The sequence below is a fragment of the Ailuropoda melanoleuca genome, chromosome X (assembly GCF_002007445.2).
Source record: "Ailuropoda melanoleuca isolate Jingjing chromosome X, ASM200744v2, whole genome shotgun sequence".
In the NCBI taxonomy this organism is placed as follows: domain Eukaryota; kingdom Metazoa; phylum Chordata; class Mammalia; order Carnivora; family Ursidae; genus Ailuropoda; species Ailuropoda melanoleuca.
Genome location: NC_048238.1, coordinates 12,217,853 through 12,241,049, shown reverse-complemented (window position 1 = coordinate 12,241,049; position 23,197 = coordinate 12,217,853). Strand labels below are relative to the sequence as shown.

Genomic DNA, 23,197 nt, shown 5'->3' with positions numbered 1-23,197 from the left:
TCTAGGGATTCGCGACAGTAAGAATTCATAGGAAAGGTTAAACCAGGGATTACTACTTTCGACGCAGAGAAAACAAGTCTCCGCGAACACTGCGAAAACATGTGCCGACGCGCACAGACGTTACATCTCGCGCTGAAGGGTGGGGAGTGAGCGGCGCTCCTGCACGTGACGCCAGCGCATCTTTGCGATTGGCCGTCTCGGGGGCGCGGCGCTCGGGCGCGGACGCCTCGGATTGGTGTTTTGGGGCAGCGGGGTGGGTCTCTGGGTGCAGCCGCGGGAGGTCCGGACACTGGCGGCCATGGGACTCGCCGGTAAGTGCGTGTCTGACCCTGCGCCGGCACTCTCGGCCGCTTCCGGATGGGACTGTGCTGCACCCGTGGGAGTGTGGCCAGAGATGGAAGGGGCGTACCCGGCGAGGCTTAGAAGCTCGGAAGTCTGGGTCGAGAGCCTCCGGAGTCGAGCGGGGCTGAGGGTGCGCTGGGGCGGCCGCGCTGGAGCCGGTTCCGCCGAGACTGAGGCGGGCAGGGTGAAGGGCTCCGGGACTCCCTGCCCACTGTCTGGCCATCTTCCTCCTTTTTGGCCTGGCGACCCTGCTTAACTCCAGCGGGGTCGCTGATGGAGCGGGGTCGTCCCTTCCTTGGCCCTGGCGCTCCCGGGTGACCTCTCAGTGAGTGAAGCCGGGGTATCGCCCAGGGTGTGGATGTGGGTGTGGAAGCACCGTCCTCTTGACCCAAGCCCCCGCGGGGTCTCCCTAAAGCTCCTTGGGAGCCTCTGCTACTGACTGCCCAGGGACTCGTTGGCCGTGGATGGTTGTAGATTTACGGCCATCTCGCGTTTGCCACTTAAGTGGCTGGGTGGAGACCTTGGTCAAATCGCTCAACTTGTTTGGCTTCTCATTTGTAAAGCAAGGGAGGCATTCCTGCATCTCCAAGCTTCTCGTCGTCTTTAAAATCTAAGATTCTCTGATTGTTCCGTTTGTTGAGCTTTTACGCCATAAAAATGTTAGGCGTGATAACTCGATGGAAGTAGACAGACTTCCTCACAGAACGTTTGCAGGTTAATGACAAAACTTCAGATAATTTCATGTGGTTCTTTACTCACTTTTTTTTTTATCACTCATCTTTTTAAATTGAATACAACTGGAAATTCAGGTTTAGTTGACAAACCACAGTAAGAAAATGTTACTGAAACCACTTAAAAGTACAAAACTGAAGAATTGCAGTATTTGGTTATCTTGAATCTTAATTAGTGAATTCAGGTCAACAAACACTTATTGAGTATTTCTGAGAATATATTTAAAATAGAGATGACTTTGTTGGCAAGAATAGGTAATTAAGAGTTTACACAGGCAGTTACTTTGCATTTCCTGAGTTTGCAGGTGAAATCAGAAACTCAGACCTTTAGGATGGCTTTCCATTGTATAGTTCAGTTTCCAAAGGTGTGGAAATTCCGTCTGTAAATCTGAGGAAGATTTTCACTAGCTTTCCAAGACACTCTTTAGTTTTAAAAGTAAGAGTCTCTGATAGTACTGAATATGGAGTGGGGATTTTGTGCTGATGAGGCTCTAGAGAGCCCCTGAGAGCTATATTTCCTACTTGAGATGTAGAAAATGGCCCCAGATCCAGTCCATCTCGAATTGAACCCGTATCTTTAGACTTCAAACCAAAGAGAAGGACACTTCTGGAAGAAAGGCCTACGTAACTGAAAGAAAGGTTAAGAGAATGAAAGCAGTTTATTGCCATCCTTGAAGAAGGAAGAGGAAAACGTAGATGGATGTCTGCAGCATGTGCTGTAGGCGGTACTTGAAAAAGCTACTGTCAAAAAGACACTTCTAGCTCCAGGTATTTTTTAGTATAAGCCACAAAGTGAATAGCAAGATTGTATGAGATCCGTTGCATCAGTGGCTAAGCTCTAGAGCAGGGTTGGCAAACTTTTTCTGGAAAGAGCCGTATATTTAATTATTGGAATGAACTGGTTTGTTAGCATAGCACATTCTTCTATACTGTGATGTAGCAAACTAATTTTTTTTACAATTACATGTAGCAGTATTTTTAAAGCAAAATTAAAATGTAAGGGTATTGTGGAATCTAGTTTTGTTGTATGGCACAGAGTAAGTACTAAGCAAGTAAATGTCAGATGAGTAATTTCATTATATGCTTGTGTTTTATTTCTATGGGGAAAGCTAGCAAATTTACATTAGCATAAAACAGTGTTTATATCTGGATTTGGAAAGTGTAATGTATTTTGTCTCTGAGTTGAGATCTTGTTTTATGCTCTCTTTCAGGAACTAGACGACACATTACTGAGTTGCTCTAAGGACAAATGCCTAAACCATCTCAGCATGGCATATAGAGGAGGAGGTGGGCATGGCCAGCCTCCCTCAGCTGTGCGCTCCCATGTTAGCCCTGGAAGTCTCTCGACATATAGGACCCGTACCCATAATATATGCATGGTGTCGGACTTTTTCTATCCTAACATGGGAGGCGTGGAAAGCCACATTTACCAGCTCTCTCAGTGCCTGATTGAAAGAGGGCACAAAGTCATAGTTGTCACCCATGCTTATGGAGACCGGAAAGGCATCCGTTACCTCACTAATGGCCTCAAAGTCTATTACTTGCCTCTGAAAGTCATGTACAACCAATCTACAGCCACGACCCTCTTTCACAGTCTGCCATTGCTCAGGTACATATTTGTTCGGGAGAGAGTCACGATAATCCATTCACATAGTTCTTTTTCTGCCATGGCCCATGATGCCCTCTTCCACGCCAAGACAATGGGGCTCCAGACAGTCTTCACGGACCATTCTCTTTTTGGATTTGCTGATGTCAGCTCGGTGCTTACAAACAAGCTTCTAACTGTGTCTCTCTGTGACACAAACCACATAATTTGTGTCTCTTATACTAGTAAGGAAAACACTGTGCTAAGAGCAGCGCTGAATCCTGAAATAGTGTCCGTCATCCCTAATGCAGTAGACCCTACCGACTTCACTCCAGAGCCGTGTAGAAGGCGTGATAGCGTAATAACCGTTGTTGTTGTCAGCAGGCTTGTTTACAGAAAAGGTAATGGAATGGCAGCGACAATTGCACTGCACAGACTTTTTGTTTTTCTTGTAGAAAGCTGTTGAATACTTGAATGTAATGATTGTTTGGCTTTTCGTTTTGTTCTATGGTTTTATAACTACTTCTGCATTAAGTATAGCAAAGAAAGGTCCAATATTGTCTTATACATCCAAAAAGAAATTTTTGGAACGGTGGTGAATGCTGCCCCCCCTCGGCCACTTTGATGCTTTAATAGTTACTTAAAAATAAACACAGTAATCTGATGTTGTCTAATAGGTCAGGTCTTTTTAAAGTTAAAACAGCCCTGCATGTGTGGTAAGAAGTAAAAGGCTGAGCCTACCACATATCCCTTTCTGAGGGCAAAAGTCATGTCTTTCATTGCAGGTATTTTGAAAAAAAAAAGCACAGGGGTGAAAACTAAAATCAGCTGTGACTGCACGATTCAGGGATGACCCTTATGAATGTGCTGATCTGCAGCTCTCCTGTGTTTTATGCATATCCTCAAAGTCAATGAGCTTGTTCCACACGTGGCTGTTCTGCGGCTTGCCTAGTTCATTTAGCCGCAGATTGAGACGTTAAGAACATGTAGGCAGGTAAGTGGTGAAGGCAGGAGGGTTAGCCTGGAGTCTGATCCTGGCTGCACCCCGTTGTGTGAGGACAAGCTACTTAACATCTCTGAGTCTCAGTTTTTTCATTTGTATGATTTGGGCAACAAGGGGAATCTTGTGAGGGTTCGGTGATGGTTCCCCTGAAGTACTTAGGCCAGTCAGAGTTTGATAAGTGTCTGCCAAGGAGGATTTTTTTTTCTTAGTGCCTCTGCAGCACTTACGGGACACCTCGGTAGCATTCATAGAGCCTTGTGTACTAGAAGCCTGGAACAGTCTGGTTATTCAAAACCTAACTGGTCTTCTGGATGGTATTTGAAAACCTGTCCAGTAGTCAAAATTGTCACTTCAAGTAGGGGATTATAAAGAAGATAACATGTACCCTTCCTTAAATACTTGAATTTGACTCAAAATGTTATTAACGTGCACTGAGTTGCCAATAATCTGACGTCAGCCTGCAGGCATTAAGAGTCCTGGTCCACTGCTTGGAGCTGCATCAACTTTCTGGCACAATCTCTTTCAAAAAAGCATAATTTATACTTGCCAATTTGGGTTTTTTTTTTTAAGCAGGGTGAGAATGTAACGGTATATGAAGTTCCGTACTTCTGGATTTTTAACTTGTTTTTTATTTTATACAGTGGTTTAAGATACCCCCTAATCTGACTAGAGCTTTTTTCCATAACTTTGCTTTGTTGAATTCTTTGAACCGTTCAGCTTAGCTTCGTGGAAACTTATTCTGTCAGTTTATGTGCTGTTTAACTAAATTATCCAATGCAATAACAAGTGTAACTGGCGTCAAACACGTGGACAAATGCAGCTGATCGTTGGTAAGCACGAAGCTCAGCGGTGGGATCCGCAGCGGTCCCGGTATGCTAGGGATCGGCCTGAAATCCACACATGGGCCTTGGTCAGTAGGCTTTATATTTGGAACAGCCTTGGTTGATCCAGCAATCCACTTAAGCGGTGGTTGGTGGGAAAACTGGTGAACTGGGTTTTCTGGGGTGAAGGCATGCTCTCGTGATGTGCTTTCATTCTTGAATCAAGAAGATGTGAATGGACCAGCATTCTCTGTTCGGAATCCCTCTTGGGATATTGGTGACGTGTTTGTTGTACCTTGGAAAATGTGCCTAGTTTGTCTTTTAATCACACAGTATACCTTCGTGAGATAGCTAGCCGAGCAAGCGTATGATGCACGCATGGTCGAGGATCAGAGCAAAATGAACAATTTGTACAAAGATTAAACCTGTTACCTTTACTTCACTAGTGATGGTATTTTAACCAGGTGAGCTAACCACCAGCCACAGAGTGAAGGTACCGCCTGTCCTGTTCTCAATTCAGTGCTTTAACAAATATTGAACCCTCTCCATATGCCAGGCACCTTGCAAAACGTAACATTCTCAGAAGGAACGGCCTCATCCGTAGCCCAAAAGTGAGTAGCTGTATTTATGGTCCGTTACTTATTAACTAATTAATTTCCTTAGGAGGTTTTCCTTTGGACCAGTTCTCAAAGGCCCACTGCCACGTATTGAGTGAGAGAGGATAAGTCCCAGTTCTTATCACCCAGGTTTTCTGGCTGCCTTCCTCCCTCTTCTCCAGGGCCTGTTTTGCCCTCAGTCAGGGTTTCCCGGTGCTCCTGTGCCTGTGCAGGCACACCCCACTTACTGTAATGACAACTTCCATTTATATTCTGCAGTTGATAAAGCCTGTGCATGGTACAGTACCTCACTTGACCCTCCCAACAACTGTAGGGTAGATGTTATCTGCATGTAACAGACAAAGAAACTGAGTCTCAGGGTAAGTAACTCGCTCAGGTTACGCAGTAAGTATCAGAGATGACAAACACGAGTTCAGCTCGTGAGTTAAAGGTCTCCTGTCCCCTCACCTCTGGCCCAGCCTCTAGGTACGTGTAGATTGATTAGATTCGTTAAAATATTGTTAGACTGAGCTTCAAAAGCAGTTTGAATTACGGTTTTTCTTTGTCCATTTTGTATGACCATGGTGATTGAAAGCCCTTTTGTATGTTCCATCGTGTTAGGCTCTTCTTAGAGGCAGGAGAGTATCTTTTATTGTTTGGGAAAAACCTTTTATTCTTAGAATAATATAGATCATTGATAATATTAATCAGTTCATTTCTTATAAGGCAGCTCTCAGGATTAAATGACACAATGCACTTCAGGGACATAGGCTGATGTAGTAACCACTCCGTAAATGTTACTTGTTATCAGCAGTACGATTATTACTCAGCATGTGTTGCATTTTTCTTTTTTTTTAAAAAGATTTTATTTATTCGACAGAGATAGAGACAGCCAGCGAGAGAGGGAACACAAGCAGGGGGAGTGGGAGAGGAAGAGGCAGGCTCCTAGCGGAGGAGCCTGATGTGGGGCTCGATCCCATAAGGCCGGGATCACGCCCTGAGCTGAAGGCAGACGCTTAACCGCTGTGCCACCCAGGCGCCCCTGTGTTGCATTTTTCATTTGAAGAATGGGTTCTTAACCTTTGTATTAGAAGGGAGAAGGAAAAGAAAGAAAGAAAGTGAACGAATGAAATGAAGCTAAATGTTAAAAGTCATTAAGCCACCTTCTGGTTTATGTAGAAATCCAGTTGATGGCTTTGGTAATTGTCTTGAAATAAAGATAGCTATGATTTTAATGAGATGCCTTCGTAATTCAGAAAAGCTGCATGTGAATTTATGTTTTGCTAATGCAATCATTTTGAAAATACTGGCGGAGTTTACTTAAATCCTACTTTGAATTATTTAGTAAATATAACCCCGTATAAATGATTTCTCCGACCGTCTTTTTTTAATAATTGATCTGCCTGTATTTGGGAAGATTGATAGAAAAAGTACAGTTCTTATGTATGCGTGTCTATATGTATGCGTGTCTATATGTATGCATTTCTTAAAATAATAAACTTGAACTGGGTTATTTTACATTCACTTTCACTTTTGAATGTGTCCAATTTATAGTTGTTAATGACCTAAATTCCCAAATAGTGTCAGCATTGCTGTCACTTTGGATAGCCACTTTCAGACTGGTAGGGCATGGTTTATGTTACAGCTTTCTATCACCTGAGGTTGTGTTTACCTATCATAAGAAGAGTGTTTCATTAAAGAAACAGGAACCAAGATGCACCCTTTTGTTCTCTGGACTGTAACGGTTTGGCAGTTGAGGTCCTGCCAACTTCATTTACTCTCACTAAGTGGGCTACGGCAGGTTTGGACGGGCTGCTCTTATATTTGGCTAATACTGTCGTGATCCTTATAAGATCCTCTGTGCAAACTGCCTTCTCAACAAAGCCGAGGCTGCAGTTACACTTTGTCACTTAGCCCTTTCCTGTGGTGGGAAGTGGAACACAGACTGGTAGAAATTTTGTAGCTGAAAGAGACCTTGGACTTCAGGTACATCTGGTCTCTTCATTTTCAGTATCAGAAAACTTGCCCACGAGCAAAGAGCTTGCTCATGAAGCGGCTGGGACAAGACCTAGATCTCCAGTCAGCTGTCCGGCTCTGTAGACAACTTAAATGTTAACTACCCCAAATACCGTTTTTAGAAGTAGGTGATGCGTAAACACAAGTGAATAACCTAAAGAATGTTATGTTAGAATGAAACAGGATAGTCCACGTATTGGGTAACAGTGGATATCCCTGTATGTATCTTTAAGAATTGCAACTCTTGGGAGACCCCTGGTAGTTTGGCCATTCCACCTTCCCAGGGAAGGTTTGAGAGTTTCTCTACTTAAGGAGGGCATAGCTAATCCTTTTCGAAGTGAGTGGTTTCTCAGTTCTGATGGATTTTTTTGAGTTTAAATGTTAATATTTCCAACATTCAACTTTATTTTATATTTTCAGGGACTGATTTGCTTAGTGGTATAATACCTGAACTCTGTCAGAAATATCCAGATTTAAATTTCATAATTGGAGGAGAGGGACCTAAGAGAATCATTTTGGAAGAAGTACGAGAACGGTACCAGCTACATGACAGGTATTGATGGATTCTGTATTGTCTTGGGTGAGAAAATATGTTACCTAAATTCAGTTTTGGTTACTTGTGTCTGTTAAGCGGTCTGCTCCTACATGTGCTTGATGTAAAATGTAAAAATGCCTATTTTTTTTAAAAAAATGTGTATAAAATGGGAAATCTTAGTTTTAAAAAAATCACAACTAATTTTTTTTTGTTAGTCCAATATTATTTGACTTTTGGGGCCAGTGGTTGGAGGTACCCTGGGAGGCGTGTGCACATGCGCGTGCACACACACACACACACACAACCACCACTTTGGAAATGTTTGTACATTTTCAAGCCTTGCTGAGTTGTGTGTGATTTAAATAGCATGGCCCAAGTCATGTAAATTGTCCTGCACATACAGATTGAAATACTTCTCTTTCTCAGCAACTTAGAAGGATGTTTGCTGTGAAGCATCAATTTAAAAGGGGCCTTTTTCTGTTTAGAAATGACTCTTTAATATTTACTTACCAAAGTATATTAATATTTTCATTAAATGCCAACTAATTTTGGAGAAGATGAGATTTGTATGCGTGACAAAAGTTAGAAATATTTTAGCTGTATGAGTTTTAACCAAATAGCTTCAAAAGACTCTTTCAGATCAGAATTTGGGGATATTTATCTATTGCAGTGGAAAACATTAGAATACCAGCAATAATCTAAGTATAATATGAATAACACACTTGGCTTTTAAGTGATATTTCTTTTCTAGCATGATTTTCACTCCCTTCTTTTCTTCTTTCATTTCAAAAATCAGAGTGCATCTCTTGGGAGCCTTAGAACACAAAGATGTTAGAAATGTCTTAGTTCAAGGACATATTTTTCTTAATACTTCCCTTACCGAAGCATTCTGCATGGCAATTGTGGAAGCAGCCAGTTGTGGTTTACAGGTAAAAACCTTTGAGGGCTTACATTGTTGGGGTTCCTGTACTTATATTTTGAAAAATTAGCAGATACATTTTGTAATGACTTTTAATTTGTTGGTTTTGCTGATTTTCCTGAGATATGTATTATGGTGTATTGTATATTCTTTTTCTCTTTTTAAGGTTGTAAGTACCAGGGTTGGTGGAATTCCTGAAGTGCTTCCAGAAAATCTTATCATTCTGTGTGAGCCTTCTGTCAAGTCCTTGTGCGAGGGTTTGGAAAAAGCGATTTACCAGCTGAAGTCAGGAGCATTGCTGTCTCCGGAAAGTATCCATAACATAGTAAAGACTTTCTACACCTGGAGGAATGTTGCGGAAAGAACTGAAAAAGTATGTCATGTGCTAAGCAAAGGGTATTTGAAGATTGTTTCTAAATTCTTGGCGTTTCATGTACACATTTGCTTTTTCTTGTATAGGTTTACTCTTTCTGTTGCTTAAGTTTATGAAGTTTCTTCGAATGAAAAGAAATGCACTGTGTCCTACTTTTGGGATATGCTAGGCTGAGTTTCTAGTCAACTCGTTGCGTTTGACATCTGAAAATAGCAGTAATGCCATCTAGACCTTTCATTAAAGTGGGCGTAAGAAAGTTACTGAGTTTTCTAGAAGTCGCAACTGCTAAAGGCCAAACTGATATTAAAATCTGCTCTTAGACGTTTCTTGAGGCTGTTTTTAATTCTAAAGCATGTTGGTCTATTAGAAAATACATGGTTTTGCTTAGTCCGATGGCGGCAACTTTAAAACTTGAAAACGTTTAATTCAGGCTACTCCCAAAACTCTTGCGTCACCTTGGCTAAGTACCGTGATTTTCTATGGGAAGAGGATTTTTGCATCCCTGGCTGACTGAGAACATAGTAAGTTAGGATTCAGAATGCAAGTGTTAAATGTTGGAAATACCATAAATAAAAAGCGGCGATAGAGAATTTGTAGTTGCTTTCAATTCTACCTGTTCCGCACAGGTCGTTTTGATCCTTTTCAAATCCTCCTCTGTAGTTTAACTATGCTATTTAGAAAATTGATGAAGAAATTAAATTGGAGTGCACTCTGGAAACATACTTTGTCAACTGTTCTAATTCACCAGTCGCAGCATAATTCGAACTGAAACGTATTCCAGATGTTTTGAGGGTAAAAGAGCTAGCTGGAAACCGCCTGTACCTTTCGTGAGGCCAGTGGCCTGTAGAGCTCGCACTGCACGTCCCAGCTTTGCTGAGTTCCAGAGGAGATGGCTCACAGGTCCGCTGTGTGACAGTGACCACAAGTCATGCTCGAATGCAGTCGAAACCGATAAATGCTGGCATCGTTTATGTGTTCGAACTAAATATGTTTACGGATCTTTGTTTTTAAAATATTTCTGAGTTTTGTGCTTAGCAGTGCTTCAAAACAGCAAGCCACCTGCTACTAGTTCTCAGCAGTAAACGTTTTGTTTGCCAAAAGCGTTTGACCTATGCCATCTACTAAAATGGCCCCCATCTTTTTCCCCTTCCTTTTTTTGGAGTCCACGAAATGGTTCTGTATAGTCTCACCATCCATGCTCAGCAACACGGCCTCACGTGGCTGTGGAAAGAAGAGCCTCTCTGTACCCAGAAGCGCACTAGATTAGAGCTCTCTGATGTGGTTGATGTCTGCCAGCTAGCCGAGAGAGGTGCTCAACCGAGTCAAGGAATCTTAGAAGGCCAGTCCTGCTTTAGGAAGTCACTGCTGAATTAAATATGGCCTCGACAGAGGTGACCCGAAAAGCAGTTCCAACTTCTCAGGACTTTGGAATTCTCGTAGTTCGTTAAAATTAATGGTGATCCCCTAGGGGACAGGAGCCCTGGCATATTTGTCTTTGTGTGATGCGGTGTCTAGCCCAGTGTTTTGTCCAGAATCAGTCACCACTCCATAAGTGTTGAATCACATGGCAATAATTACTTTAATTTCATTAATCACGTCCTTACTAAAGCAACAACAACGAAATGTAAGCGACTCCCGTTCGCATCTATAAAACCTTCCTGGGCCATGCAGGTCGTTGTTTGTTGTGGGTCAGAGCTCTCACTCTCGGCCTCTCTCCCGCCAGGTGTACGACCGCGTGGCAGGAGAAGCTGTGTTACCAATGGACAAACGACTGGACAGACTCATCTCTCACTGTGGCCCAGTAACAGGCTGCATTTTTGCTTTGTTGGCTGTATTCAACTTTCTCTTCCTCCTTTTCCTGAGATGGATGACTCCAGATTCTCTCATCGATGTCGCAATAGATGCCACAGGGCCAAAGGGCGCCTGGACTCATCATTATCCTTACAGTAAAAAAAGGGGCGAGAATGATGAGATGTCTAAACCCAGGTAGAAGAAAGCCTGGATTGTAAGGTTTTACACATTTGTAATAATTCCAGTAAGACGGTTGAAAATAACCTTGCTTTTTTCCTTTTTTTAAAAAAAGTTTATTTAGTAAGTTATGCTACCTCTATATCATTCAATGTTTTATTTTGAGGAAAGATAAAAACTTATGCAATTCCTGAGTGTAGAAACTCCTTGCACTTAACTTACTTAAGATTTAGGAGAGAACATTGAAGCCACTCAGGTATGAAATTTTTCAGACTACTGAAATCCCTCTAACAGAGATGTTTTAAAATTATATTTTGGGAGCTTTGGGTGCTGAAGGGCCAAATGTTTTCTGGGCATTTTTTGGCCAATTTTAAATGTTCTACCATTACTTAGACATTCACCAAATGTTTACAGGTTTTCTTTTGGGAAGTACAACAACGATATGAACTATTTTTGAGTCCTGTTCATACCCATTTTAGTCATTGAAGTCACGTTCTTAGACATTTATTTGGTACGCACAGTAAGTGTCACAGATCATCAGGTTTCTTGAGCAAAATGGTCCATCAGTTATTAGCATGTTTTAAGCACCCACTGTCTGTTGAACTAGACACTTCCTGCTGTTCAGGACCAGGGGCGCATTCAGATGGCTCACTTCATGGTAGTCACAGTTGACAAAATGGGGAAATATCTAACATGCCAAAAATGCTCACGCTTTCAATGCCAGGAAAAAATGGTCGGCAGATTCCAATTCCTTCTTCCATCTTGTATGCATTCTCCTAGGTAGAGCCTTTGTCGTAATTTGTGTCTATGAAGAAACTGTGCTTCTGAAATACTAGGGACCGATATCACTGTTGATGGTAGTGCAGAGAAACCCTCCACGTCTTCCCGTGCATGATTGAGTCCTCTGTAAATGCCTTCATGTTTTCCGAGCAGAGCGTACGACGTGTGCCATCTCCAAATCAGCTGCTACCCTCCTCTACCTTTGATAGAAGTCACTTCCCTTCACTTGTGGCCTAGCTGATGTCTGAGAAGTATTGTCAGTGTGTGGAAGTCTTCACCCCAGAATATTTTATTTATAGCAAATTGAGTGTGAAAATTGTAGGAACACAGTCTCTTTGTGGATGTCTCTCTGTTGTTAACTGTAATCGTTGTTGCCCAGAGCCATGGGTTTTTAAACCCCAAATTATCCACATGGTGTGTCTTATTAACTCCTTGAACTCCTTAGAATAAGTTTTGGTGATAAAGGACTGCGAAGTCTAAAGAAAGGAAGGAAGGTGCTGGCGGTGTTGGGATTCTGTACAGGATTGGTTTCCTTTTTTTTTTTTTTTTAACGACAACACTCAGCAAAACTTCTTTTTTAAAAAGTATCTTAACATGCCTGTTAAACGGTTGCCACTGATATGTAAGAAATACGATTTGTGTTTTGTGCTAAAACACAAATGCAAGAGTGCGATTTTTAAAACCTGGAAGTTAAGGGATCTTTTGTTAAAGAAAAATGGACTGACCCAGACCATTAAATCTTATTGGAATTTTTATGCACAGAAACTGATTTATATAAATATGAAATAAACAGTGCCAGTATTCACGATAAAGCAAGAAACTAACCTATGTTTTTATTTATTCTCTTCAGCAATTTTTAAGGGCATACTACTGTTTGTTCTTACATTTTTGTTTCTCAGCATATTTTTGAGATGGCCGTTTATTTCAGATGGAAATGGGATTTAAACTTCTTGCATGTAAAATGTGTAATTTGCAAATCAAAATTATTTCCTTTGTTTTTAACAAATGGAAGTAAATTTGCTTGTTCTAGTAAATCTTAATTTTCGGGCTTCCTGGATACCTTAATTGTAACTGTCAGTGTTGCACTGGTCAATATGTGGAAACATATTGTTTGACCCTGCTACTTATATTTATTTAAAAGTGAACTTGCAGTGATGAGGATTTTATGAACAATATGTTGTATTTCTTTTGATATAACAAAAACTAGCACATATGAAACATTTATGAGAACATGCTACATGTCCAAAAATAAAGACCAAAATGACATTTTGACAATTTTCTGAGTTTGTCTTGTTTTATGAACAGAATATGATTTACTCGTTGAACAGTGCCCCCCACCCCCTCCATCATATGCTTGCTTTTTCACTGTGATTAGATGTTGTTGCTTGGTCTGTTAGTAAAACAGGAACTGTCCTTAGATGATGAATTACTCTGTCATCTTTTCTTTCTAGAGTACATTCTCTCTCTTTATTCGTGGAATAGCAAGTTGAGTTGTGCCTTTGTTTCCTGATCCACACAGGCCCTGTTTTTCCCTGCACTGGAGTTGTCGCGTGAGACAAGTGAATACATCTAGAAGCTATTTTGTATGCGAACTACGTAATTATACTTTCCATCTTGTAAGCTATTTTAAGAGGAATTTGAATTTTGATTTCATTTACAGAAGCCCAGCTTCTCCCACCCCTTTTGTTGGAAGCAGTGGAAATCAGTCCTCTAAGCTGGTATGTCCTGATTTATCTTACGCCAAAACTTTTTTTGGCAAAGTCGGTATCATGGGCCTGTGTTTACTTTCATGAAGTATTTTTAAAGGCCTCTTTCTCCTTCTCCACATTCCCAAAAGAATACGGTGAGATGTTAAATTGTATCATCCTGTGGCTGGACTTTTTAAATATGAAATTCTAAAAATTCAAGTTCTGTACAAAATTTAATTTGTATGCACTAGTACTTCGGGGAGTTGATTTTCCTTTATCCCTTATATTTGGCTATGGCTCAGTGGTTCTTAATTGGATGTGTTGGGGGTAAAGGAGGAGGGGGGGGTGGCGATTTTGCCCCGTAGAGGACACCTGGCAGTGTCTGGAGACATTTCTGGTTGTTAGGTCTGGGTGGGAGCGGGGGTGTTGGCATCGAGTGGGCAGAGGGCAGAGATGCTGCTGGATATCCTACAATGCTTTTGGATACCCCTCCCCCAACAAAGAATTGTCTGGCCCCAAATGTCAATAGTGCCAAGGCTGAGAAACTGGTGCCACAGAGGATGTCATCTGTGAAGGGTGCTGTGAATTAACCCCTTCCTTCAGTAGCCTTTTGTGCCCATCTCGAATGGAATGCTCAAACGTAGTTAAAGATGGTCTCTCAAAAATAGCATAGACCTCTCTTTGAACCTTAAAAAAAAGCCAAGCTCCTCATGGCCAACTTTTCTGGTATATAACACAGGAAGTACAGCCATATTTTAAATGAAGATTAAGGCCCAAACAAGATTGAATAACGTCCTATAATACATCACTGGGCTGACTTGAAGAAAAGACCGGGCTCTTGGAGGGCAGTGAAATGAGACCTGGAAAGAGCTAACATGCTTGTGTTCACGGATTCTCCTACATTGGCACACTCTAGGTAGTAAGCTGTAGGTCAGTACTAAGCTGGGTCAAGAAACCTTATATTTTGATCTCAGTTCTTGGGAGTGGGAACTGCACCAGATCTTCCTGGTTGTGTAATACACTGAAATGGACGCAGTGTATACTGGGACGCAAGGCTGTCTGCTCACACATCAGCCTCTCCCCGGACTATAGGGAGCCAGTTCTCATAGAGGTTGTCATTCTGATTTGCCTGAGTGCTATGAGAAACTTCCGTATTTTTTGCATAAAGCATTTAGTAAGTAAGATTTCTTTAGTCTGCTCTTGCAATTTTTTTTGGCTTGCCTCTTTCAGTAGTTTGTAGAGATTTTTGAAAATCTAATATAGCTAAGAATGCAAGAGGAGACCTGGATTTTCCTCATCTAATTTTTGTAGGTGAGGGAAATGAACAATAAGTCGATTTCCCTTGTATTGGCACACTGACGCACGTTGAAGAGTGAGGGCTCCAAGAGAATACTGTCCAACGAGGGAAGGTATTGAAACAATCTTTGGATAATTCACCTAGAATGTAGGGCATCTTCTTCATCCATTTCGCTGTAACTCTTCCATGGTCAAGAAGAAGGCCCATATTCCAGTCCAAGGCACCACCTCTACTGACACTTGAAATGGGAAATGAATGATGGGTTTTGCTAGCGGACGTTGTCATGGATGAGACCATTAGAGCAAGTGGTCTAATGCCCTCAATCTGACACATCCACTTGGAGAGGCATCCAAGATGAGCCCTTTACTAAATACTGCCTTAGAGTAAATGGTCTTGTTTAACTGGTCATATTTTAGATTGGGACATTATCTCCCCAAAACCTCAGGAGGAAGAGAAAATGTAATGGTCTGGGGCCAATACTTCCCACTTCAGATAACTTGCTGTGTCCCCATGGGATCGGAGAAGTTTGTTTTTTCTCTCCAGTGCTCTCTTCCCACATAATGTAGCACAAATTGGGATTTAGGAATAAAAAAGATCCTGCCAGAAATCCTGTGTGTTAAATAGCACTGAGGAATGCAGGTCTAAAAGGAAGTTTCTGGAGTTCATTTCACATTGCTCTGAAAGTCAGCACATGCAGCCGCCAAATCACAGTTAGCTTAGAATGTACGAGTGAGTTCTCAGTAACAGGAGCACCAAGGGTTAGAAAGTTGAAAATAGATGTCATATGATACCAGTGATAACTCCGTGAGATTTTGCAGTACCAAGAACGTATACAGACTGTAAGCCAAAATGGAAGACGGTCCTGTTTCCTATGGCTTTAAAAACATTTTTATTACAATGTTTGCTACTTTTTTTTTCTTCAAACTTCTAATTAAAGTTTGTTTGGCTCTCCTAACTCATTTCTATATCGTCAAAGGAAATAGAAAAGAAGCGGCTAGGATAGCAGAAGAGATCTATGGTGGAATTTCAGGTAAAAACACACGGATTTGCTCCTCAATCTTTTTTTAAAAAACCTCTTCTAGATAGTTCATATGAGTAATATTTCTAGAGGGCAGATTTTATTTATCCTTTGGCTTTCTTTGTGTGGGTAGTTTTAAAAATTATTTAAAGTAGCAAATGATGTTGACTGCACCAATTTGAAAGATTTTCAGCTTTAGTTTTTGCAAGTTTGTAGTTCGGTTAGTGGTTATTACTTAAGAAGTAAATAAGGTAGTGGCTTTCTAAGAGTATTTGGAGAAACTTCATTTCTCCTAACCTAAAAAACGACTTACATGGGATTATTTTCTTTAATATTTTAAAGCAAACTTTAACAATGCATTCTAACAAGACTAAGTTTCCTCAGGAAATAGAATGACCAGTAAATCTGATTTAAAGCACCAAATGTGGCATGCTATCTATATTTTTGTGTTGTCATTTGCAATTCGAATCCATTAGCTACTCATCACTGTCAGAAAAAACCCTGCACTAAACCCGTTTATACATGGCGTTGTGCAAAGCCTTGCAAACAAAGGTTTTTCTAAGATGAAATGCCAACATTTGAGAAAAACATTTTAAAGTCTCATGCTCTGTAGGATTTATTCTCCAGTCCTCTCAAGAAATGATTTACCTTAACTGGAGGGAATTGCTATAAAAGTAAATGAATCGATACTCTTGTCACTGCTGGGATTGTCACTTGATAGAGGAGTATTTATTCGTAAACAGAGTTCCCAATTTCCCTCCGTATTATTAGTGTTCATAGGGGTTCCAGGATGACATCATTCTTGAACTAGTATCCATGTCAATTTGCACCCAGGATTCTCTTTCAAAATAGACCTGTGCAATGTGATTCCAATACACTAGACAACTTTGAAGACACTAGATGACGGCAGTCTCATCCCCCCCAAAAATAAGACCTCCAAAGACAAAGCCTCAGAATGCTTCAATTCACTGGGGGAAATGAGGAGAATCTTGAAGTTTCAGGAATTGTCAGAAGGCCCGGAAGGTGGAAAGCAGTTTCTTTTGGGGATTACATTTGTCACACATTTCAGGGAGGTATGTTGCTTCGACTGGTTTTAAAAAAGTTTCTCTTTCATTTTGAGTTAAGCGTGATCTGAAAATCTGTTTTCTGATTTAACGTGTAAATGTGGGCAGGGGCCTTCTAAGAGTTTCAGTAACACAGGATGGATGTTCTCGTAGATCGATCCTCGTCACGGTTTAAATGAGGTAAAGTTCAGCAAAGCCCGTATTGGCAGGAGTGTGTTAAGAATGTTTTGTCCTGGGGCGCCTGGGTGGCACAGCGGTTAAGCGTCTGCCTTCGGCTCAGGGCGTGATCCCGGCCTTATGGGATCGAGCCCCACATCAGGCTCCTCTGCTATGAGCCTGCTTCCTCCTCTCCCACTCCCCCTGCTTGTGTTCCCTCTCTCGCTGGCTGTCTCTATCTCTATCGAATAAATAAATAAAATCTTTAAAAAAAAAAAAGAATGTTTTGTCCTGTTGCTCACATGCATTGTGTCTGTCTTTGTCATCCTGAATTAAGTACACTCTTTAAAAGGTTCAATAATAGTCAAAACCCACGTAAACATGGTTTGGATTTAGGCCTGGAGCCATAATACAAATCTCTTAAATAGAGCTCATTTATTCTTTAGCTCATGTGTCCTCATTTGGTCAAGCTCCTAGGATAAAATTCATTTAATTCGCAAGTTGCATGATATTATAAAGTCAAAAACATATTTTTTGATTATCATTAACGAGGTGGAGGGGGAGAATAGTACATGCTAATTTCTCAGTTTAATTTCCTTTCTATGTATACGGATATGTGTATGTGGGTGACTTTGTGTGTATTTGAATACACACACGCACCCACCCACCCACACGTATATATAATAGACAGTATATCCAGATGTGGTAAATAAGGCTTTCTATAATTAGGCAGCAACATGCCAGAAATAGTGCTTTTCTTCTTTTGACACTGTTAGGAGTTAGATGCTGTATACTTTTTTTTTTTAAGATTTTATTTATTTATGTGACAGAGACAACCAGCGAGAGAGGGAACACAGGCAGGGGGAGTGAGAGAGGAAGAAGCAGGCTCCCAGCGGAGGAGCCCGATGTGGGACTCGATCCCGGAACGCTGGGATCACGCCCTGAGCCGAAGGCAGATGCTTAACGACTGAGCCACCCAGGCGCCCCGAGATGCTGTATACTTAAAGCTAGATGTCTTAACAAAATTTTGTGCCAGTCTTCAGCTCAAACCGGAAATTCTCCTCGCTGCTTACGGGTCAGACAAATGTCGGTTGGGAAAATATGTGACATTTAATCAGTAAGTTAGCTAATTGACTTAGAAACGTCTCAGTCCAAGGTTAAATTTCTTGATTCCAATAGCATATTATGTTCCTGTAAACTATCATCAGAGCTGTCAAAAACAAGGGGAGCGTAGTTAAAAATTCAGCCAGGGCAGAGTTTAGCCTGTCATAGGTCCTGGCGCGCTTTCTTTTGGAAGCTACACCTAGCAACGTGTCCCTCATTAAAGATCATTGTTGGTGCTGTAAAATCTTCTGGAATTTTTTTTTAAATTCTGGACGCTCATATTCTGGAATACATCATTCAATATGTCTTTGTGGCTTAAACTATTATATTTATCGATAACTTACCAGACTTGAGGTGTAAACTATGGTTGGCTGGTTTTTTGATTTTTCGGGCTTCTTTGTGTGATTGGTCAATTATATATACATATATATTTAAGTTTAAAACATTGTCATTGGCCCTTGGCGCTGCATCTCAAGCACTGGATGAATCACTGGACCCCACCTTCAGCCCACAGAGATTTCTGTAGGCACTTTGTCCTGACAGACGTGGTATATGATTTTTCCGCCTTTGCTCATTGGGCCAGAATTGAAGCTATATTTAGTCTAGAGCTTGGTCATCAAACTTGATAAAAATAAAGTGTAGCTACAGGTTGATCATCTGTTTTCCCGACCCTTGGGCCAGACGTGGTTCAGGATTCAGGAGTTTTGGGGACACTGGAAACACTGCACGGTGTGTACAGCGTATATTACACAGCACTCCCATAATCAAACATTTTGATATTTCCGTTTCTGTATTATATTTGATATTTTACATTAAGCAGAAATACAAATGAAAAAGAATAAATTGCTTAACCTGAGTCCTCACCATGCTTTGCTGCCAAAGGAGTTTGCATCCAACTTGGGGGAAAGCTTGGTTTTCAAAATTTGGGCGATTTTACAATCGCAGATAAGAGATTGGGGAACTATTGCACTCTTTTTTGAAAAAAAAAATGTTTATGTGAAGCCAAATCTAAAAAATTAGTTCTTGTCTAAGTGTTGACGCTTAGAATCAGTTGTCCTTGTTCTAAATTCAAAAGACTCACCTCGGTTTGATGGCCACGCCTCTGTGTGACTCAACATCCTGACTCCTTTTTCCTGTCCTTCCCCTTCCAACAGGTTTTTCCTGCTTTTGGTTCATTCTTGCCTCATCCCCTTCCTAGCTTTCTACCCTGGCTCAGTTTTGCTGGCTGGCTTCTCAAGCCTTGGCCCAGCCATCCTTTGCGTAGTGACCTCTCACAGGTGCCTGCTGGCTTTCCCAAATTTGGACAGCCAGTCCTCAGCAGGGGCTCTGCCCACACCACCTGCTACCTTTAGCTAGGCTCTCCTGCTCCTGATGGGCTCAAGGGCACCTTCTTTCTAACACCCTACAGAAAGATGTTCGTTGACCACGGTGCATCTCCTGATTAGAGCTGTGTGTTCTAGAGAGTACACATTTTAATTCAATTTAATTATAATATTTTAGGTATCCCATGAAATTATTATAATATGGGTTTTTGTCAATTACCTTTGTTTGACTTAAAATACCATTAATTCTGCTAGGCTCTTGCGTAGATTTTGGTTCGAAATTGAGAGTCCTTTTGAATTTTTTAATTTGATAGATGCTGCAGGAGAAGATATTGCTTCATATAATTTTGGAACTTGAATAAAGAGAATAAAGATTGTTCCATGTGCGCCGGAGATTATAACCAGTTAGGTGGTTCTTTAAAAATAATAAACCAGTAACCTTAAATACTTGTTGGAATTAGGAAGGGGAAAATTGCAAAAAAATATTTTTTTAAATAGTCATAATAGGTTTTATCTTGAATACTTGGCACTCAGACAACTGTATTCCTTCGGAACAGATTTTGCTATTGAAATCTGTGGTTTTAGAAGTTGTCATGAAATTGTTATTCAAAGAATCTGAGAACTAGAGATATAAATCATATTCTGAGAAAAAGTCAAAGGCGGGGGGATGAAAAAGTACTTGAACATTTTCCATACACCTCATCAGGAACAAGTCCACATATTTGTCCAGTAAACTATCTTCCTAATGTGCTTGCAGCCCTGTGACACAGGCAGTCCGCCAACGGACTAAAAATAGGCTGCCTTAGAAGAGAATGGTTGAGTCCTACTTGGGCGTTCATTTCTTTGGAGAGCTTAGTTGATATTTCCTGAAAGGAATGGAAAAAGTCCCTAGCTGCCAAATAACTTTTATCCTTCATTTCTCACAATTAGCTCCAATTTGCAAAACAAGAATGATAAGGGTGAGAGACTGCGTGTTGGGAATAAGAAGAGGAGAACAGCAGAGCCCACCATGGCAGAGTTGCTGGAAAGGGTTTTGTGTGAAAACTCCAGGTCCTTTGAAGCGAGTGCTGGAAAACAGTGTGACTGGAAAGGTGGTTTCCTTTAGAGTGGTTTTGTTTCCAGCTGGGAAGCAAAAATGAGTTCTGCTTTTAAGGTGATAACAAGTGGATTCCTTTCATGCTAGGTATGAGGAGATGGTGGGTAGAGCTAAGCATCCCGGGCCAGTAACTCGGCCTTGAGGTGAGGCGGCATTTAAAGCCAGTAGGTCTTAGCACTAGAGCAGGGTGTGTTCTCTAAGTCACAAAAGCTTGGAGTTTGGTGCTATTTCTGCCACTTGCTGCAAGTGGGATCTCTTCATGTGGGGCGAATGTGTTGGCATGCATTTTGGGGGTGTTCCCATTCGTGAAGCAAGTCTCTTCCCCGCCCTCCTCTCTGGAAGGCCAAGGGTGGGGGCTCCAGGAGAAATACAAGTTGAGATAAGGGGCCCCTGGCAGGAGGGGAGCTTGGTATTTCCCTCTCAAGGTGGAAGTCCGCTCAGGCAACTTGCTGAGCTGCCCCCCTGGGCTGAGCTGCCCCCTGGGCCTTTCCTTCGGGGAAAAGCGGAGAGGTGTCCTGTGGTGAGAGACAAGCCCCAGCGGCTCACCATGCCTGCTTTCATGGTGGAATGGAAGAAGGCTCCGCAGGCTTGCCATGACGTCCGAGGCGTGGCGTGGGAGTCGGGGGTGTCAGAGGGCGCTGCGTGGACAGGGGACACTAGGAGAGGCAGCCCAAGGCCAATACATAGGAAGGGGGCCTGGAAGTGAGCCCCGGCAGGAAGGGCAAGCCTGCAGTGAGACCAGGAGTGAGACCTGCCTTGGAGGCAGCAAGCCAGCGAGACTGGCCTCCTCTTGCAGTGAACCGGGGTGACGTCTTCTCTTTTCGCCACCCCGGAGGCACTGGGGGAGCTGGCACCTAGAAGGAGGAGGTGGGGACGCGTGTGAGAACACTCCTCCGTCCGCAGCTGCTTGGAGAGGGCCGTGCCCTGGGCTGGGGAAGGCCGAGGAGCAGAGGTCGTAGTTTAAAGTGGACTGTCCGGGAGACGAGTGGCTTGAAAATCTCTTTGTTGAAGCACTTTGTAAATACAGGCAAGGGCACAAATTCTAAGCGAACATCTGCATGAATTTTCACAAGGCGAACGGGATCAGGTGGCGGCTCCCAGGAGCAAGAAACTGCGTCGTCTTAGCACGGCCCCTACTCTTTGCTCTTTCAGTCAGCCCCCGTCCCTCCTTGGGGTCCTTTTGACTCTTAACAGCCCAGGTGAGTTGGGCCCCCTTTTGTACGCTAGGGAAAGGGATCACACAGCACGCTTCTGTGTCTCACTTCCTTCACTCAACATTAGGTTTTGAGCTCTCTCCATTGTATGTGTGCAGTGGGTCTTATGGGACTGGTGAGTGACAGAAGTTACTAGAAATAGGACGAAGATGTGGGTAAGGTTCCTGCTTCTCAGAAGGAAAGGGGATGCCACAGCCCACCTGGAGGTAAGTTTTAAAAATAATAAAGCCATTTCATGTTAGTATTCCAATTTCATAGTAGCAAGTTACCATGTAAACCTTGTTTTTATTTTTGAATCCAGCACTTCTATAGCATACCTTCAGGTGACTCGGGTCGACTGGCTCTTCTTGGAACAAAATAACCGAGCTGTGGCTGTGAGGTTGCTTCTTACATTGGTCAGGGTGCTGCCCCTCCGTGGGTGCCCTCTGTGGGCGAAGACTGTCCTTCCAACCCCAGTGCCTGTGTCCATTTCCAAGAGCGATTAGGCAAGAGGGCAACGTGTCCGAAACACAGTTCATGTTGAATGAGTCGGAGATGTATTAGAGGAAAGCCAAGGCTGACTAATTGAGGATTATATGCATTCATTATCTCATTATTGTCAGCTTATGCAAATTATAAATGTCGGAAGAGATTTAAAAATACTCCATCAGCTTTTAACTGACTCAGGAACAAGTGGAGATACAAGCAGAAGATTTTTAACATGTTAAAATTGTTATCTGTTTTTCTTATAAAAGCATCACACATTCTATCAGGAATATGAAAACAGCAGTGATTATATGTGTATATAGATAAATTTATATATAAATTAGTTCCAATTTATGTATGTGTGTGGATCACACTTTTTAATTTTGGAACTCATTTCAAAGTGACAGAAAACTTACAAGAACGGTACAAAGAAATCCCATTCCTCTTTGCCCAGAGACACCATTCCTATTTACCCAACTGTCCTAATAATGTCCTTGAGAGCCAAAGGCTCCCATGCGGGCCTTTGGATGTTGTGTTGGTTCACAGTGTCCTCGGGGTTAGATTTGGGTTATGCATCTCAAGCAGGAATATTACACAAGCTATGGTGTGGTTTTTTTTCGTTGCATTCCCTCAGATAGCACATGATGTCGCCCATCGCAGTCCATCCCGTGGCACACTATGCTAATATCTGTCCCATCACTTCCGATGTTAACTTGGATCCCCTGGGTAAGGTGGTATCTACAATTTTGTTTCACCGTGAAATGGCCTGTGTTTCCTTTATAACTAGTAATTATTTTGTGGGGTGATAACTTGAGTCGGACTTGACGATTTCTTCTACGTTTCCCAGTTGGCGTTCTGCGAGGAAGAGCTTCCTCTTCACTATTTATACATTAGTTGATATCAGTGAGGACTTAGAGACTCCTATTTTATTTGATAGGGTATAATCACCTGCTACCGTATTTAATCTCGATGCTCAGGTCATCCCATGTTTGACCAGTGGAAGCCCCGTGTCTTTTTGACATGTCCCGTCATTCATTGTCTTCCCAGCAAAGTATTCAAGGCCCATCTTATATTTTTCCCGGCCTGGCCCCGAAATTAGCCATT

The 23,197-nt window shown here is 42.0% G+C and overlaps 2 protein-coding genes across 5 annotated transcripts in view; both read left to right on the top strand.

Annotated features, from left to right (window-relative positions):
• Positions 1–12,962, top strand: PIGA (phosphatidylinositol glycan anchor biosynthesis class A). Of its 3 annotated transcripts, none has more exons than XM_002928961.4 (6): positions 1–311; positions 2,285–3,059; positions 7,515–7,647; positions 8,426–8,558; positions 8,715–8,921; positions 10,645–12,962. In XM_002928961.4, the coding sequence occupies exons 2-6, from the start codon at positions 2,342–2,344 to the stop codon at positions 10,909–10,911; spliced, it is 1,458 nt and encodes a 485-aa protein (XP_002929007.1). In that variant the 5' UTR covers positions 1–311; positions 2,285–2,341; the 3' UTR covers positions 10,912–12,962. The 3 variants fall into 3 exon arrangements, with proteins under 3 accessions (XP_002929007.1, XP_034505279.1, XP_034505278.1); XM_034649388.1 differs by lacking the exon at positions 1–311 and adding an exon at positions 339–667; XM_034649387.1 differs by lacking the exon at positions 1–311 and adding an exon at positions 697–1,841.
• A 764-nt stretch (positions 12,963–13,726) lies between these two features.
• Positions 13,727–23,197, top strand: part of ASB11 (ankyrin repeat and SOCS box containing 11) — a 29,740-nt gene continuing 20,269 nt past the window's right edge. Inside the window, exon 1 of one of the 2 annotated variants that reach the window (XM_002928958.4) lies at positions 13,727–15,684. In XM_002928958.4, the coding sequence (XP_002929004.1) occupies positions 15,504–15,684 (181 nt within the window). In that variant the 5' untranslated portion in view covers positions 13,727–15,503. Of the gene's footprint in view, positions 15,685–16,582; positions 16,746–23,197 lie in introns of those variants that run through there. The other variant, XM_034649798.1, reaches the window with a different exon arrangement.